The 18973-nt window shown below is 39.0% G+C and overlaps 1 protein-coding gene across 2 annotated transcripts in view; it reads left to right on the top strand.

Moving 5' to 3' along the window:
* GABRG2 (gamma-aminobutyric acid type A receptor gamma2 subunit) overlaps positions 1–13708 on the top strand; it is a 63297-nt gene extending 49589 nt beyond the window's left edge. For both annotated transcript variants that reach the window (XM_026047446.1, XM_026047447.1), the window contains exons 7-10: positions 7808–7960; positions 8594–8799; positions 10643–10666; positions 12027–13708. In XM_026047446.1, the coding sequence (XP_025903231.1) occupies positions 7808–7960; positions 8594–8799; positions 10643–10666; positions 12027–12302 (659 nt within the window). In that variant the 3' untranslated portion in view covers positions 12303–13708. The remainder of the gene's footprint in view (positions 1–7807; positions 7961–8593; positions 8800–10642; positions 10667–12026) is intronic.
* Positions 13709–18973: the final 5265 nt, after the last annotated feature.

The following is an 18973-nucleotide window of genomic DNA, read 5'->3' as shown; positions in this document are numbered from 1 at the left end:
TCGTTTACTCACACTGGTGATATCACAGTATCTAAAAACATTCAGCATTACCATAATAGTGAGATGTTCAAAGTAAATCAAGTCCTTGCTTTAAACATGCACAGAGCCCTTAGCTAGGTCTGCCTCTTTTTTTTTTTTTAACTTATGCATTCAGGTAACAACCTGAATTTACTTTATTCACTCAGATAAACTGCCAAGGACACAGCGAGCCCGGCCGAGCCAGGCACAGCCAGAGCCGCACGAAAACAGCGCCCAGCTGGCAGGGCCGCTTTCAAATTCTGTCCCCTCCTATTTCACATTCCTTGGAATTTCTGTCAGCCTCACATTTGCTTAACCATATTTCCGAATATTATACTTATCACAGCAAGTCAAACACGGTTTTGAGCAAAACCAGAAAAGCCCTAACTCTTCCTGCGCGCTCGGAGATGAGATGCAGGGATTTCACCCTGGGCTGCCGCTTCCCAGGGAGGCGGCGAGCGGGGAGGGAGCAGAAGGTTCTGTAATTTGCAGATTATTTCCCCACTGGAGCAGAACGGCTCCCTCCCGGCAGTGCAATCTACTGCATGAGGCTGCTGCCACAGCTGAGCACTAAGCGTACACACCAACCACCCTGCTGCGCTCGCTAAAGCCACCGCAGTGGCTTAGCTGCTTAAAATAAATAAATAACGATAAGTTGCTTGTAATTATGCCCCCAAATAGAAAAAATTCTAGCCAAAATATACAGGGCRGTTAAGTTGACTTTCCCTTCCAACTTCACATAAGGAGCAGCATAAGCATGTGCAGTCCCCCAAAAAGCTCAAAAAGTTTCCACATCCTGAAAGCTGATATAGGGGGTAGGGTGGAGAGAGAGAGAAAAAGAAAAAGAAAATTTTGAAAGTGTGCTTTTGATAGTGCTGAAATAGACAGGCCTAAGTACTTCCTAATATCTGTTCAGAGAAAAAAAATAATCAAAAATGGATCACCTCAGACTTTATACAGTCAAGTCGTTTGAACATATTAAATGTGAATCTTCATAGAAAGTWGTGTATTTAGAAAGCAGCATTTTGTTTTCCTTATATACACACACACACGCACAGACAAACCCTTAAATAAATATACCACCTGCAGTGCAAGCCTCCTCACTCAGTGCAAGTCCCCGCATCCTCAGGCGGACTTGGGGCCCCCACCACCTCAATATCTGCAGCACTCCTCCAAAAACAGATCCTGCCAAGGCAAGAAAAGAAAGGGGATATAAAAAACCAAGTGCAGATGCATCAAGGAAGCCATTCCTAAAGCTCTTCCTCCACTAGCAGCAGTTCTCTGGTAACCCTGCTGCTCTCCATGGTGCCACAGGCTGCCCAGCTCTTCATTATTTTCTATTATTGAATATCTGTAGGGAAAGGGCATCAAACAGGGCTTAAACACACCCTGCTTTAAAGGGGAGAAATGCTTCCTTAGGGCACCCACTTGCTATGACTTTTGTATTCAATACTGGAGCAAGAGGTTGGGATTTTTAAGGGCGAGAGAGAATCAGGAGCTCAGACTGATTAAGCAGGATTCAGTATCTAGCTCTAGTCCAGATATGTAAGATACTGAACTGATACACAAAATGAAACAACTACATGACTTCTTCATGATTTAAGTGGCTTTCCCAATTGCAGCATTAATGGGGTCTTTCCTCTCTCTAGAACTTCAACCAAGATTCTTTCAGAGTGGAAGGTTAGTCTAGGATACTGACATCTAATTGCCAACTGCAGCTGTTAACTTCAAGGAGCGTTTTATAGAAACCCCATGTTACTGTTCTGATGGTATTTTTAGGCACCATGATTAAAATTAAGAAAAATGCGTAAAAATACATTAATGCATTAAAAGAAAAATGCATTAATCCATTAGCTCATTACTAAGAAACAGAGTGAGTTGGATTCTCTGCACATGAGAAAATGAAACCTTTGGCTATGTTAACAGCAAAGGAGAGGGAGAACAAGGATGTATCTATTAGATATTTATGAGGAGAAGAGGATGAATTCTGCTGCCACTATTGTTCTCATTAAAAATTTAGGTAGCTTATACTCATTATGTGTGGTGCAAAGGTGGTAACACTTTGGTAATATTTCTGTCACACAGGAGTTGGATTTATTCTTGCAACTGTTCCTATGATAATATGGCCATAGAAGTCAGTTATGGCCTTTGAGTGTTTGTGTAATTCAGTAAGGAGATTCACCCTAGAATTCATCCTGTTTATTTGCTCTTTGCCTAGGTACAGTCCATCCAGACTGGAACTGAATAGGGTTTTCCACACAGAACAAGTCATTTTTAATATACTTTCTTAATACCAGTTAATCTGGAGAAAGGGATTCCATTTCTAGCTATATTTTCATACGGTTCTCCAAGTAGACCTTTTAAAAGTTCTTGACTGCTTGCTCTTTTCTGGTTTTCTATTTAAAATCACAAGAGAAAAAAAAAACAAAACTGTTGGCACTGTGGACAGCTGGTGTATGTCTGGGTCTGCACACACCATGTGGCTGCACTAATCAAATTGTGCCTACTAGTTACCATATAAACAGTGACCTATGTTCATCCCAGTTGCTAGTCATTTCATCAGTCCTTAGGGAACAAGCAGCAGCCTGTACAAGAGACTTGGGGACAGCCTGGCTCCTACCCGACTCTTGAACTGTTGTCCTCTTGTCTTTTGGGCCAGCTCCTAGATCTGCCGTTCTGATGGCTTTCACAAAAGCATCTTCTAGAGAAAAAATACAAATTCTGAAAAGGCGTAAAAAAAAGATACTTTGGAGCGTCTTTTTGCCAGCTGCTAATTCATCACCAATATGCTCCAACAGTATTTTCTCCACCAATTTATAAAGTGATAAATTAAGCGATAAAAAGTCATCAAAAAGTGATAAATTAGGAGTACTAGTAGAATTATTAAAGCACACGCAGATGTCCTTAGGATTAAAGGAAAGCAAAGAAACCCAACACCAAGGCAAATCTCGCTACCACCCTTCAGCACGCAGAGAACTTGCGGGGAGCTGGGCAGCAGCGTCTTAGAAACTCTAATAAGCCTCTTTTCTCTCTGGGCATAGAGAACCKCAGAGACTTGTAATTAAGCCATACCTAGGTTTACTGTCACGGAAAAGCCAATGAGTAAAAAGGCAAGCTCTTCAGCTAATTTCACATCCCTATTCCAAAGTCCACCCACTCAAAACTCTAACAATGAACTGCAATGACAAATATGAATAAAATCAAACTTGGTCAAGTGACCAACATGTAACTCGAAGTTCTACTGGAGCTATTTTGATATTTTAAATATAGCAATGTTTAAGCAGCAGAAAATATGCTTAGGTGTGAGTCTCAGCTACAGGTGTTGCTACCTGAACTATAATTAAGGCACCAAGTTCCTGTGATATTAGAGAGCACTTCCTTTCTCCAGCATTTGTATTAGCTTCCAAATCACTTTTGAGCACAGATTAGAGGCCTCTCTCCCCAGCACCTCACACTTGGCATAGTGACTTTAAACATGCATAAAGAGTATAATGGGTATAATTTCTCATTCACTTTGCACACATATAAATGATTCCACAACCAGAAAGCACCTACTGTGCAGAGTAAATCAGTTAAGTGCAGGGCACATGCCCCAGTTATACTTCCTGGCACTCCTAACATCTTCTCTTGAAGCTTTGGGACTTCAGCCAGGACACAGGCAGCTCCTCARTCAGGATCTCCCCTCCCTTAAGGTGCAGCAGAGCCTGAGTCCTGCTGTTCACATGCAGCTTAGTATATGATACAAGTATACAGAAGGAAGCTTTTCCAAGCTCCAAAGCTATCACACACTTCTTGGATGCTGTATAAATCAGGATGGCACAGCAAGGGTTTGACCTACACCCTTTCACAAGGGCTTACTCAAGTCCTCGTCACCAAATACAGAGAGTGCTCATCTTTTCAAACACATCTCCTACCACACATGAAATGATTCAAGCTCTTTGTAGCTCTTCTATGTGTAGCAGAGGTTATTGCCACCAAGAGAATATTTCAGCTTCCCATTCAGAGCAGCAGTCTGAATCCAGATCCAGAATTTTGCCCTGGGTCTCCTGATCTTAAGGACATGAGTGGTGGGAATATGCACTAGTGCATAAGAGCATTTATATAAGAGGGCAAGCAAAATCTGGTTGGCATTTTCCCCAAGAACTTCATTSCAAACATACTGCACTGAAAAAACTGTTTACTCAATTACCATATATTCAAAAAACAATAACTATATGTCTCTATGTATAYCTACACAGAGAAATAAAGATGAAAAGAATATACATAATACATATGATATCTAAATGACTCCATTAAGGATCAGTTATTTTGCTTTTCATCCAATAGGATTATTTTCTCCTGGATTTTTTAAATTTGAACTGATTTCATATTTGAACTGATTTATTTCACTCATATTAAGAATAGGCCTTCTCAATATAAATAAAATTTGGAAATTACTGAGGCATTGTTTTATACAGATATGTACTAACCACCGAAGAGGTAGAGCAGGGTAGAGGGTTCTCTGGTGAAAGGCCAATTAACCTTAAATCTTCTAATTAGGATGTCTAAAGTTAAATAYGAAGTATGTTATCTCACAGAGATACTGCCAGGTTGCAGTATCATTTATTTCTGGAAGAATCCAGACATCCGTTAGCTCCCCARGAGCTACCTGGCAGTGCTGAGGTGCCTCCTTGCTATGTTAGACAATCCCGGGGAAAGGAAAGCGAGGGAACAAGAAAAGGGGACAAAGTGATAATGAAAACACTATTTTTTTTTTCTTTTTATCAAGGGAGAGCTAGTGACTGACACTACACTGAAGATGGTCTGGTCAGTTTTTGACTAAARCAGTGTCTTTAGCCTGACAGCTTCACCCAGGCATCGCACCGGGAGCGCCAGTCACCTCAGGCACCAAGCTAATCTGAGAGCAATAGACAGGAGTGCATTTAAGCTGGTCCCAGCTGAAGAGCAGAGAGGTCCATGGATAAAGCCAGAGAAAACAAATGTAGATAAAAACAGCTGGGGAAAGATTCTCTTGCAGAGCTCATGGATTTCACTGATGGAAAGTAGGATTAAAGCAAAGTACTGTCTAGTCCCTGCTCGCTAGTGCACTCTGGGGATTTGATGTTCTGGATACGCATTTCATGACAACAGATATTAGGTCCTCAATTGCACATCTTCCATCTTGCATTAACTTGCATACTTCTATATTATTATATGTTTAATAATTTCCCCAGTGCTTTYCCTATTCAGAAACACCCATGTTTAAAAGGCCTGTACTTACGCACTCCAACATCACTTAAAGAAACAAGGGAACACCTGGCAAGCTTTCCCGAGAGTATTTCACCACTTGAGTCCTGTTTTTCCATTTGCCTTTTTTAAGATTTCTTATATCACTTCAAGACTGGAGGAGATATTCAACACATTACAGAACTACTGGCTTTCCTTGCTATACCATTTCCTATCTTATATTCATTATTCTGACGTTGAGGATGATCTTTATTTGAAAAAAATTATCAGTAGACACCAATTCCCAGACTCCCAAAGAAACAAATAACAACAACTCTGAGCATTTAATACTATTCCTTTCTTCAATAAGATTCTCTGGAATACTAGCATTCGCATTATAACAGTGTTAGCAGTACCGGTAGACTTCAGATTTGAAGGCAACAAATAATTCAGAAGAATTTACGCATCCTCAAATGATTCCTCAAACTAGTCAGCTCCACCCTGTCTGACAGGTTGCGCTGGACATTGAAGTTTTGACTTGCTCTAACTTCTGCATTAGTAGAAACCTTAAAGCTCATTAAAGTTTACCTGGTTTATTTTCATCTCCTTGAGAGCTCAGTCAAGTGCTGGCTGCCTTCAGAAGTAAGGCCTAGCAGGATATTTCTGAGAGCTTTGTCTAAAAACATCAGAAACTGTTGAAGAGTGCCTCCTATGGAAATCTCTTCGCAAGATATAGTAATTATATTATTTTTATGTTATGGCAGGCAGGTTACTTTCACCCAAAGGTGACATCTTAGAGCCAAGAAAAATCTGCATTATTAACTAGCAATTTGAGATTTGAATTGAACCTAGGTGTTATTTTTATTTCACRGTCCTGTTGCAGCCTCCCTTGAACCTCCAAAAGCAATTACAGTCCATACAGCAATYATGTGCCTGCAGCTACAGAAAGATTCTTTCAGATTGCCCTCGGGGGCAAACTTGAATTGTTGCTGGCTCTGCTCTGCTAAAATGGGGCCTTATGTTTCTTTTAATCCTGGAAGATTGATACAGGTGGCTAAGAACTATTCTGCTTCAACTGCAAGCTCACAGCTTCAAAAACTACATAAATTCTTTAGAAAAGCCTTGCACACAGGAARGAGCAATGACATTTGTGAGAGGAACAAAATCTAGGACAATTACATCACTTTTAAACTTTCTGGAACATGTTAGTAGAAACACGATATTTCTAAACACAATTAGTATGACCAATACAAAACMAAAAAGAATAAACCAATAAACCGCCCACCTACCCCCACACAAAAACACCCAACAACAACCCCAAAAAAGGAATGCTGTGCAATGAAATATAAAACACTTGCGATCTGCAGCAAAAACCCCGTGACAGGACACAGGGGTCTCTCTATGGAGATGCACTGGCCACTGACGTGCATCACTGTCATGACAGGGACCCTTCTAGATAATGCCTCATTGCTGCTGAATAGGACTGACCAAGTTTGGCAGCATTTTAAAAGCTCGAACATATTTAATTGTAAATAAAATTACTTTTTAAAGTAATGCATAAAATATTTTTAAAATACTATTGTAATGGCTCACTATATGCAAATACTATTCACATTAAGGGGAAAAAATCAGAAGGCATAGCCATGTTTTTCTAGATAAAACTTGATAAAACCTATATTTGTGAAAAAGACCCATAAAATAATTTAAAAATATTTGCTTGAGGCTACTCTAATACTATATACATACCCTCCCCACCCACACATATGTACACACACATATATATGTATGTAGTCATCTGCTGTTCACACCCCAGTTTGTTTTCCATCACATATGTTGTTGAACAACATGTGTATGAACAAGGTGTCTTTCCCTGAGGTCTTCACAATCTTCCCGCCTTAGGTTAGCTGGATTTATCTGTTCATTTTATCAGCACAGATACTGTTTTGTATTGGGCTCTAATATTTATAAACAACAGTGCTGGCTTGGGTACTACCTCGTGATATTTGCTGTGTGTTTGAATCTTCTGGATTCCACCTGAATTCTGCTCTTCCTTGGGAAATGGGTGTCCTGATACTCTTAGAGGAGAAAATAAAATGGGAGATCTGAAAACAAATCAAAAATCAATTACTGACACAGCCCTGCCCTAAAGAACAGTTGAGACATAAATAATTGAGCAGGCACCTCCGAAAGCACGCATTATTTGTGAGGAGCATCACGACCAGCAATGGAACAGGAGGCTTCCACCACCAAGCCCTCAGGTGCCTCAGAAAGACTGCCAGGGCATTTGCAAGTGATGAAGAACAACTTGGTAAGAAGGCAACCTGCTGTGCTATACAAGAGAGGTTACCCTTGAAACCRCAGTTCAAGTCACCTCCACGAACTTGTAAGAGTGTTCACTTTCACAGCGTGGAAAATCCACCAGTTCTTGAGGTACACCAGCTCTGAAGGAGGAATAAACATTTATTCACCTGCACAACATCTAGTAAGAGAGTCTAATGCACCCAACCAAAAAGTACTCTAACACACAGAAAATCTACAGGGGTTTTAACACAATTTTCTTTCTCTGTATGTTTTTATTTTACAGGCGATTACGTAGTCATGTCTGTCTTCTTTAACCTGAGCAGGAGGATGGGTTATTTCACCATTCAGACTTACATTCCCTGCACACTTATCGTTGTGCTGTCCTGGGTCTCTTTCTGGATTAACAAGGATGCCGTTCCAGCTAGAACATCACTGGGTGAGTTGTTGCATCTCCCTGCTTTTATTCCAGCCTCACGATGGATCTGACACCTCTGCAGAGCACCAGTTTGTAATGCGAGATGGAGATTCACCTAAGTTCTTCTTACTGCTTAGACTGAAGTATTCATTTCCAAGATATAACATAACCTAAATACTATTTACATCTCTTCTAACTATGGTGGATGCTAACTTGGTCCATTGTAAATTGGCYGCAATAAAAACTCATTTTCTTGCCAGTAATTTCAGCATTTCTAGAAATCAAAAGGATGAGTAGAATTTCTGGATATAGGTCTAGGTACTTCTTGGCTTTATTAGTTCTAATTCTACATGATGGCAAGCAGCAATAGAAATGAAATCAATATCAGGAATCATTCTTTCCTTCCGTTTGTATGACAAAACATTAGAGGGGACAGCATAKCATACTAAGTTCTTTAGGAAACATAGGTCAGATAGATTTCAAATCATTAATAAAAAAATATGGTGGTATTATCTAAAATCCTGTGTCCTTCTGTCATAAATGTGACATGCAGCTAATGAGAAGTAACAATTTCTATACAGTAGCAATTATTCCACAACTAAAAGACAATTACTTTTGTCACCTGATACATTTCTGTTTTTTTCTATATACCAGGTATCACAACTGTCCTGACAATGACCACCCTAAGTACAATTGCTCGTAAATCTCTCCCAAAGGTCTCCTATGTGACAGCAATGGATCTTTTCGTGTCAGTTTGCTTTATTTTTGTCTTCTCTGCACTGGTGGAGTATGGAACTTTGCACTATTTTGTCAGTAATAGAAAGCCAAGCAAGGATAAAGACAAAAAGAAGAAAAATCCAGTATGTATCTCTTTTTACTACCACAGTACAAAACTTGGTTAGGTTTGATAAGAGAACATTTAAATCCCACTTTATAGTTATATTATTTTAGATTTGCTATCATGCATATATTTTTATTAGCTATTAATAGAAATGCAAACGTCCACCCTGAGAATGTAAAGCTAATTTATTACAGTATTCTGGATCCACRATCCACAGAAACTAATTTCTTAGAATCAGGATCCTTCTAACCAAAGTATTCTGCACGTCATAACTAAATCRGTATTTACGTTGCAGACAGAGCTGTTGCTGTGACCCTTCTAGCAGAACTAAAACTCTTTCTCTGTCTTGACTTTGGTGATATTCTCTGCCTTGAACGGGATGTCTGTATTATTGACTTGATTTTGTTTATATTATCAGGATTACAATTAATCTTCTATATTCTATGGCATGTACTTTTTCYAATTCCCCCTTAAGCATCTGTTTCCTTCTCATTGTCTCCTTATCTTCTTTTTCTTGAATTTTCTCCCTCTTTTATCCATTTCTCTTCCTTAGAAAATGATTTGGTTAGCAGCTTGCAATATTATTTGTGGGTATATGGCACAATAACAGAAAATAATATAGAAACATTCTATAGAAACATAATAYAGAAACAGAAAATAGCCACAATAAGGAATCCTGAAAACAGCATCTATGGAGGCTGAGAGGTTTGCTAAGCAGGAAAAAAAAATGTTGCCTATTTAGTCCAGGGCAGACTTCTCCCTGCCTTCTGCAGCTCAACTGACAAGTCTGTTGTCTACAGTCCATGCGTGGCATGAAAAGAACTAGTTTAAAATACTAGGGGGAATAAGAAGTAATAAACTCTTTCAAAAACCAAATGTGCCTGTATAAAAGGTGAAGGACACAAGTGCTTTATATTTGTAGAGAGCATTTTCAAATCTATTTCAAGCACCAAGGAAACAAAATAAATGCGTGCATTCATCCTCCTAAAGTCTTCAAGGACTTCTTATACTGGTAGAAACAGACCAATGYAGAGAAATATTTTAATTACAGACCATTTTACTATACGTTATTCTTATCACATCCCTAAAAGATTGTTCAGAAGTATATTCAAAATAAAATGTGCTCTCTACAGTGGCTAAACAGCCAAAGTCATCCATGAGTTTATAGCCCAAGAATTGGCATCTAGCTTTAGATATGTTAGAGCTAGAGTTTAATTCATGGTCATTAAAAAAAAAGGCATTTCTGTAGAGCCATTCATCCATCCATTTTGGGGATGAAGACAACTAGCTGTCTTTGAACACCTCTGTCTTTCACCAGCAATACAAGGAAAATGATCTCAAATTTAGGAGTCCTACCTAGACAGGTCCATATCAGCTGAGGTTAGTTGTACTTTGTTACATGTGAACTTCTGGGGACAAAACAGAAGTCTAAATTACAGTCTAGTTCCTAAATGCAGAGTCTGCGCAACTTAAGAGCAGAGCATTGAAGACTTATCTACAGATAAAAATATCACCATTTTATATGTGCATTCATAAAATGCAAATGGTCTCCTCTTTCAAAACAGTCCAGTATAATAGACTGGAATACCCAGAGAATATGAAGAGACCTAAAATATGTTTTATGTCTTTTTTTTTTTTTTTCCCCCAAATAGAGCTACAAGAAAGTGAGAAGACAAAAATGTGTTTCTATATTATAGATACTTGTGTAAAGGACTATTACCCCACCCTCTCTATAAATTTAGACTTTTTAGACATACTGTGTTTTAGAAACATATTTTTAATTTACATTATTTTTGTCTCTTTCTTTCCTTTCTTTAATTTAAAAAATCCTCTGATTCTCTTTTCTGTCTACAAACTGAAAGCTTCTTCGGATGTTTTCCTTCAAGGTATAATGTTTTTTGGAATGGAAATTCACTGCATGCAACTGCTGAATTTAACTATTAGAGCTTATATAAGAGTGTTGTTGTTGTTTTTTGTTTTTTAATTAGTATTAGCTTAAGCATTCTACTCAAGGTAAATTCCTAATTAAGTAGAATGGTTATCTATTTCAGAACAGTGAGTAGAGTTGATTCAGCAGCCCAAATATTGACTCACTATGGTTTTGAACTTAGCTTAAGTTCAAGAGTGACTAACATTATTGGATCTCATGAATCGAGAGTTTAATGTTCAAAATATTTGTATTTCTCTTTTTCCATTTCCCATGGGATCCAATGCCACGAGCTACACTAAAAACCTGCAAAATACCCTTTTAGAACTCATCTCTAAGCCCTCTTCTTAACCTTCTCTGTTTTATTCTAAATTACAAAACCAAATTTATTCTGATGTTGAGCTGAACAGAACTCAACTCCATCTCAAATGCTATTGCTTACGAGAGAGTCAGAGTTTCGAAAGGGTTTAAGATGCACACATTTTTAATGCTTTCACTATATCAGCACACCCTTAGAAAATTAGAAAATAGACTTGATTACGTATCTGAATTCTTATCTTCATTCACAAATGCAGAGATTTTCTTCTAAAACTATTAAAAAATAGATTTGCATTCTTCTGAGAAGGAATGGTTATTTTACCCTAATAAATATCAGGCAGAAATTGTGAGGWCTGTCTTGCTGTCATCCCAGTGTTCACCATGTRCTCAAATGAGCTTTAAATGCTTTATTTGCTCAACTCATTCCAAACATACATATGTGCAGCTACCATAACTTGACACCACCAGCTCGCTGGTGAACAGTAGTAGATGCCTATCTAGATATATTCACACAATCTATTGGTTGTGAGACTGACCTAACATACTTTAAAAGACCTAGTTCTTGCCTTTTTTTCTTATATATAATATTTGTTCCCATCTCACTATGAGGCAATCCTGTACTAAAGAAAATCCTGCATTTCCAGTTCTTTTCCTTCCCTGTGCAACACCCAGATTGTCTTCACGTATCAAGCAACTATGTAAACTATAAAACATAAAAGTCAGTTGCATTCCTCTTTCCTTTAACCGGAGGGACTTGTCCACAGTTAACTTGAGATTGATCTATTCTGCTGATCTCTAAAGTTAAAGTGTTTGATGCAACTGATAAAAGCAAGTCCAAGGTAGCATTGCCATTAGAAGCCCTCAGCAATTTCCTGTATGYCCCATGCAGAACTATCATTCCCATGTTGACCATTAGTTTCTACTTTGCTGGTAGACCTGGTGATAATAACCGTGTCCTTCCCCTTCCCACATCTTTTCCTTTTTCTGCCACTCCACCTTAGGCCCCCACAATTGACATCCGGCCTCGATCAGCTACTATTCAAATGAACAATGCTACACACCTCCAAGAAAGGGATGAAGAATACGGGTACGAGTGTCTCGATGGCAAGGACTGTGCCAGTTTTTTCTGCTGCTTTGAGGATTGCAGAACAGGCGCCTGGAGGCACGGCAGAATACACATCCGCATCGCCAAAATGGACTCTTACGCCCGCATCTTCTTCCCAACTGCCTTCTGCTTGTTCAACCTGGTGTATTGGGTATCATATCTTTACCTTTAAAAGCAGAATGAAATCAGTGATACGAGCCTTACTCACTGAATTTCTTAGAGAGATGGTTTCCTAAGTCCACTTGAAGTATTTATGATGCGCTTTATAGTGGTCTGAATTCTTTAGTGCCATAACCCAGTAAATATCAGTCACATCATTTGTCCAAAAATTGCCATGAGGTTATTTGTGAATTAAATGTCCATTCAACATGTTGAAACAATTTGAAATAAAGGTCATCGAAACAGGTTATATACAGCTATACCTGTTGGAACAGAGACGAGCAGGGCAGACAGGGCAAGGGGAGCACRGTGACACGACCTAGAAGGTGGTACTGCCGTTGCAAACAAGAGCGACCAAGACTAGCATTCCCAGGTCAAGTACTGTACAGTTTGCTAACATTGGCTATAATTATGCTATAGCTTTATTCTCTGTGGGCTTTTCTTTTTGGAAGAGTCATCTCTCACTTGGAATAGGTATTAAGCTAGGAAAATAACTTCTACTCCCACCCAGATAAAAATAGACCTCTCCCTTTGCCATCCCTTTAAGAGCACATGTACAATGCTGTAAATATTTCAGTACCTTAGAGTACATAAAGTCTAGTGCATGCATCTTTTGGGGGCCAAAATAAATGAAGCAAAGGTACCATAAAGTATTGTCTTTTATTTTGTGTCTCTGGATGTGCTATTGTAACCGAAATGTGGATAAAAATCATATTTTTTTCCCTTGAAAAAATATCCCCTTCCCTCATGCATGAAAGATCTAAACAGACAGCACTTTCATGTAAGACATTAGAGAAGCCTTAAGGATTCAAATAAATAACATGTAGACAACCCTGTATGGCCAATATAATAGTTTATAAAGTATACTATATGTGTCCACTGCTGTTGTAGCCTTCATTTTCCATTGATAATGTTGCTATATTTCAGATGAATTTCCAATAATTATGCATTGCAAGGTCAGCAACAAAAATTAATCCATGTGCTTCTCCTGTTCTTTTCCCATGAGCTTTGCTATTTTTCCTCACAGTTCCTTCTGGACATTACTTTTATATACAAACTTGAAGTTCATTTTGAAGCACTAAACTTTTATCACGTGTACATGTACAATTCAGTGCCCGTTCATTTCCCTGATCAGCAATAGTTGTTTGTTGTCAGTGCTGCTTTTCACTCTGTGAGTACCTTTACTAAAACCAACCTTTATCATGGCTAGCACACAGTTTATATATAACCTTGAAAACTAAAGGGAACAGAAGGCATCTTGGCTACTAAACCATATGTATGCAGTTTTTGTGTATTTAAAACCTACAGCCCATCTGGGTGAATCTTGAAATCCACTTATCCACTGGTTTTAAGAACCTGTACAATGCTCAATTATGCAACCTTAAGCACATGTAAATATTACTGACTTTTTTATTTTCAGAGATATAAAATGTCACCTTCAAGAAAGCAGGCTTGCAGATTGCAATGAGATATATGTAACTTCTCATTACAGAATTATTAATAGCTAAAATGGAGGAAAAGGAAAGTTTTCCAAAGTTTGTATAGTTTTGGAAATAACAATGTATAAAACAAGTATAACTCTTGATCATCAATTGCTCCTTGTCCTATGTATTTGAGAACCTTTTAATAAAGGAATTGCACACATCTGTGGACTTTTTCAATAAAATTGCTGCACTCAATTGCACAGTCTAATGTGGTTGGTTTGTTAAAAGCCTGCTTCAAAGGACTAGACTCATCTCGAATTCATCAGCTGCCTAAGTCTAAGTGATTATAATCATCATAACACTCTGCMTTGCCTCATTTTGTAGTCAAATGGCCCACTCACATAACCTTCACTGTTGGGGTCTAAATCTTTAGAACAACCTTGAAGACTRCTCTCTTCTCCAAAACATCACTGAAACAGAAGTATCCTGATAAAGAGGGATTACCTTTGCTTCTCTACTTAAAATACTGAGTGTCTCCATTCCCTGAATGGGTGGCAATCCCCTTTCACAAGAAAACAGGTTTCAGCCAGTGCCAGACAGATCGTTGAGCAATCAATTCCTGCAGCGGTCAGTGATTTAACAGCTTTCTATTAGTTCATTCCAGTTAAYGAGAGTAGCTGATGACATACATTTAAGATGGTTATTTTCACCTGCAACTTCCACATGTTATCAAACAGGCTTTACTCAGATCATTATGAGTTTCTCCCTAAATCAAGACTTTAAGCCTCTCAGAGACAGGGTACTGCAATCAACATATATCGATTTCTTTTCTGTCAAGGTTTGTGAAATTCAGGATTCAGCTGTTCAAAGTATTTTTCCCTAATTCAGTCATCTCATGCTTCCACAAAGCCTGCTGCCCTGAAGAATAAGATGTAATAATGAAGTGTGAATTATTAGGAATATGAGATCATATTATTCACTCGTGCAGCCTGGTACTTCTTCCAGCAAGGATGGCTCCCATAAATTTCATGAATATATCCACCATCAATAGCACACAGTGTGCAAAACTAAGGAGTAATCCAAACCTGCAGCTAAAGGCTCACCTATCAGCAAACAGAGAAAAGGAAATAAACCCTTCATCAGTCATAATCCAACACTTGGGATCCTGCCAGCCTTTAGTGGATTAGYCTCTTACTCCTGGGGAAGACTAACTGGATTCAAAACAATAGTTCTTGCAGAAACCTGTAATTCCTGTTGAGGAAGTGACATCAAAGCAGAGTCTGGTGTTGACTGGGCAAAAAGTGTTCTCTGAACAGGGATTATGCCAGCAACTCAGCACCTAAGAGTCGACCTCTGGATTGTTAAATCACACTGCCATCCCAGTAAGCAACGCAGCAAGTGAAATGGCATTTGGGTGTGATGAGGATTGTTTTGCTCTCAGAACAAAACAGTTGAGAAATATTTTTATGTAGACACACACATATATAATATATATTAATCACTCCCCAAGCTGAAATCTAGGGAAAAGATTTCCTCCTAGTGCTAAAACGTTTTCGTGGCCACCATCCCACAGGCTGCTGCCAGTGCCCTGGGACAGGCCTGTGAGCTTGGCATCCGGCACACAGCAAGAGCACAAATCTCCACAGGCTGTCTGCGCTCCAGGAGCGGGTAGATGCCCCAACTGAGACAGGGTACTGCTGACTCCAGGATAGTGTCCARCGTGCCAGAGAAGACTCTTGAATCACGTACAAACCTTAGTCTCTATTGTGTCAATAAACAGCTAGAACTCAAGAGAGATCACATGACTTAACACCATGCTGTCCTGTTGCTGATGTTAGGCAGCAATGCAAGACAGGATGTATTTCAACTRGTTAGTCTTGAAGGATTTTAATCTCAAAGGTTCACACTAAAGCCTCCTAAAGGTGCAGTTCTCACCACGGATGATACACACAAGAGCACACACTAAAGCCAGTGACTTTTTTCACTTGCCCACACATTTTGATTCTGTATTTCCACCTCATTTTGCACACAGGCAGATAATCCAGGCTGCTGCCTCTCTGTAAAGCCCAGTCTTGTTAGGTTTTCTTGTGTACAGCCTCTGGCCTCGCTCAGCCCCTGCAGCCGTAGGGAAGGGGCAGGAGGAGCTGCAGAAACCACAGCTGTAGCTACAGCCTGTGCAAGCACTGCAGGAATCACTGCTTTTCCTTAGCTCTCCGTTATCCTCTTTTTCCATAAGGAGCATAAAGGCTGCAGCCACACACAATCTGCTGTACGGCTCAAGGACAAACTTCTGCACATTTTGACAAGAGGTGGGAAATATTGCTCTCCTTGACCCTTGTAGGATTTACATTTTCAAGAGAAGCTAAGCAGGTCCCATGTCTGTCCCTCAAACATGACTGCACTGGTCAAACATATTATGCGCATCACCTATAGCGGCAACTATTTGAGATACAGGAGATACCAGGTCCTTTCACTGTTAAAAAAGTCCCATTAAACTTGACAAACACAACAAAGATCAGGAGATCTGTGCCCCCAAAGCTGTTCAGTCTAAAAACACAAATAGAAAAAAAAAAAAAAAAGCTATAAAATACTTAGTATTGTAGGAAGCTGATCAAGCAGACTTTGTGAACTGAACAAATTCTAGTATGTAACGTTACTATACATGGAACTACGGGGTGAATGGAAATACCAATAGAAAAGTAAAAAGTAGTTCTAGATTTTCTGCAATGTTTTGTCGGCTTACAAGAGAGATGAACTCTAAATTGGGATTTAAGAGGATAAGGTAGAATGTTGGGCACGTTGTTCTACACACAACAGAAAAGGCAGGGTAGGAAAGAAGGTTTTTATGGGGAAGGCAGGTACATGGGCAATAAAGAAATTATGATGGCAAAAGCCAAAATCAATACCGAACTCATCTGCTTAATCCACCTGCAGAGGATCAGAGAGGCCAATGCAAGAATTAGGTASTAGGAACAAGAACAGCCTGAAGAGTCAGGCCAGAGCAAGACACAGAGGAAGGCAGCAGAGGGACAAGGCAGTCACTAGCAGAAACATTAAAGCAGACTACATYTAAGCAGAAACATCTAGGCAGAAATAATGTCAGTCATGGTTCTCTTCTGATGTGACTAGGGAGTGAGGAGGGTTTAGACGTCACCTGCACACACAGAACTAGCGGTTTGTGATGCTGCGGAAGAGTATGAATGGTTTAGAAATGAATTGCAGGGTCTAAGGTAAGAACCTAGTGAAAGACGAACCCTATTCATGGTCCTCRAGCTGAGGAGCCTACTGTAAATAGGCTAAGGGATAGAAGGCAGAATTCAACTCTAAGTATCAACTCAGAAAGCAAAATGCAAATAAAGAGGATCTGTCTGGATGAAACTTAATTAAAGCCTGAGGGAAAAGYGGTATTTTAAGATGCAAGTGTTGTCTTTCATACAAAAATTCAATTGCTTTGCAAGGAGAATTTAATTAAATCTTATGAAAAARCTTCATAGGTAAATCAGTTTATTATACCCATGATAGAACTATTGTTCCATTTATAAAAATGAAAAGCCTATGCATTTTCCTTCCTTATTTAGAATAAATCTGCAGATAAAAAGATCCAAATTTCCTAGTCATACATTACCTTTTTTTCTTTTTTTTTTCTCTTATAAAGTCAAGATTTACAATGAAAAATGAATCCCTTTAACAAGGTAAGAGAAAGTTCTTGACCTTTAAAGAATCTGAGGTACCAGGCAAGAACTAAAAGCTTTGCTTACAAACCAGCATTCCTCCTTGAATAATGCATTCCAGAACAGTGCATTACTTCAGAGAAATATGTAAAAATGTTTTCTTTTCTTTTCTCATATGGGGGCTGGGTGGAGGGGACAGGGGAAGAAGAAAAGCACAGTATGATAACACTAGATTAGATTTTCTCATTTCCACTTGCATGAAAATCATGTTCATTATCAAAATGGAAAGATGAGAATAAGAAATGAAGACAAATTAACATAGCTTTAATTTAACCAGTATGAAAGACATGAAAAATATTGACCTTTCAACCAGACACATGCTTTCTGATGCTAACATACTGAATTCTATCTGATGAGATTTTATTTCTCTTGCCATCACTGTTTTCYTTTAGAATTTTTGGATATGCTCTTTAAGCCTAGCTATAAACTCAACTGTGAGATGAGGATCAGCTTAACTGTAATTTACCCACAGAAAAGAGCAACTTCTCATTTCATTCCTAGGATGATACACTAAAACAGTGGAACATCTATCCGGTTGATACTTTTAAAAGATGCCTATAAAAATAGTAGCTGAGGCTCTAAAGTGGCTGCTTGGAAATCAGAAAGACTCATTAAAGGGATTTAACATAGCTGGGTGCTTTGCAGGATTAAATAAAATATCCAAACAACACCTCTAAAGTAACCCTACTGCACAACTGAAATCAACTTAAGTAGAAAAAATAAAACCAACAACCCTACGTACTCAAGCATGTTAGTAGTGAATAGATGATGAACAAGGTCCCTTAAATTTGGAGAATTTCTGTTTCTCCAAAAGTCTAGAAATGAATGACTGGAATGATGAGAGAAGCAAAGCCAGATACCCTTTCCCTTTCCATTCTCTCACAGGTTGTTGGTTCTGAAATTCTTGTTTTACTTATACCATTACCTACTTATCTGTTCTATGAAATTTTTTGCAGAAAAATACACTTTATGCTTCTAGCTGGTCCGGCAGCTCTTGATCTTGTTTGTACAATAATTTGGTCCTACAAACCACTGTCCTTGCAGGGTCCTCACAGGGTTACCCAAAATTTGGATGCTTCCCTTTAGCTTCATAAAAATAATTKCCCTTTGAAAACTATTAGTTTTAAGGAAACACCACATGAAATTCTACAGCAAATAGACTTAACATTGGAAAGCCAATAAGCAGATGAACTTAATTCTAGCACTAAGCTTGCATTTACCTCACTTGTTTTCAGCAGAGCTGATGCCAGGCCCCTCTTCCCTCTGCACTGAATGGCAATAGCCCAGACTGTGCCCTTATGTGCATGGATTGCAAGGCCTGGAAGTGCCTAGTTGTGTCCCCAGCCTCCCTAGGGACTCACCCTGGCCGTGCCCAGCTTTCCTGCTCGTGCTGAACACCCCGTGCGAGCCTCCTGCAGCTCCCCAGCTCCTTCAATAGCTCCACAGAGCAAACACCACACATACAGCTGTAATCAGCTCGTTCCAACCAAGCAACACGCCACGATCGCTTTCTGGCTGCTTTCCCYAAT

The sequence above is a fragment of the Nothoprocta perdicaria genome, unplaced genomic scaffold (genome assembly GCF_003342845.1).
Source record: "Nothoprocta perdicaria isolate Ctin4 unplaced genomic scaffold, notPer1 scaffold_5, whole genome shotgun sequence".
Taxonomy (NCBI): domain Eukaryota; kingdom Metazoa; phylum Chordata; class Aves; order Tinamiformes; family Tinamidae; genus Nothoprocta; species Nothoprocta perdicaria.
Note: the sequence above shows the minus strand (reverse complement) of the source record. Positions and strands in the feature narration are given on the sequence as shown.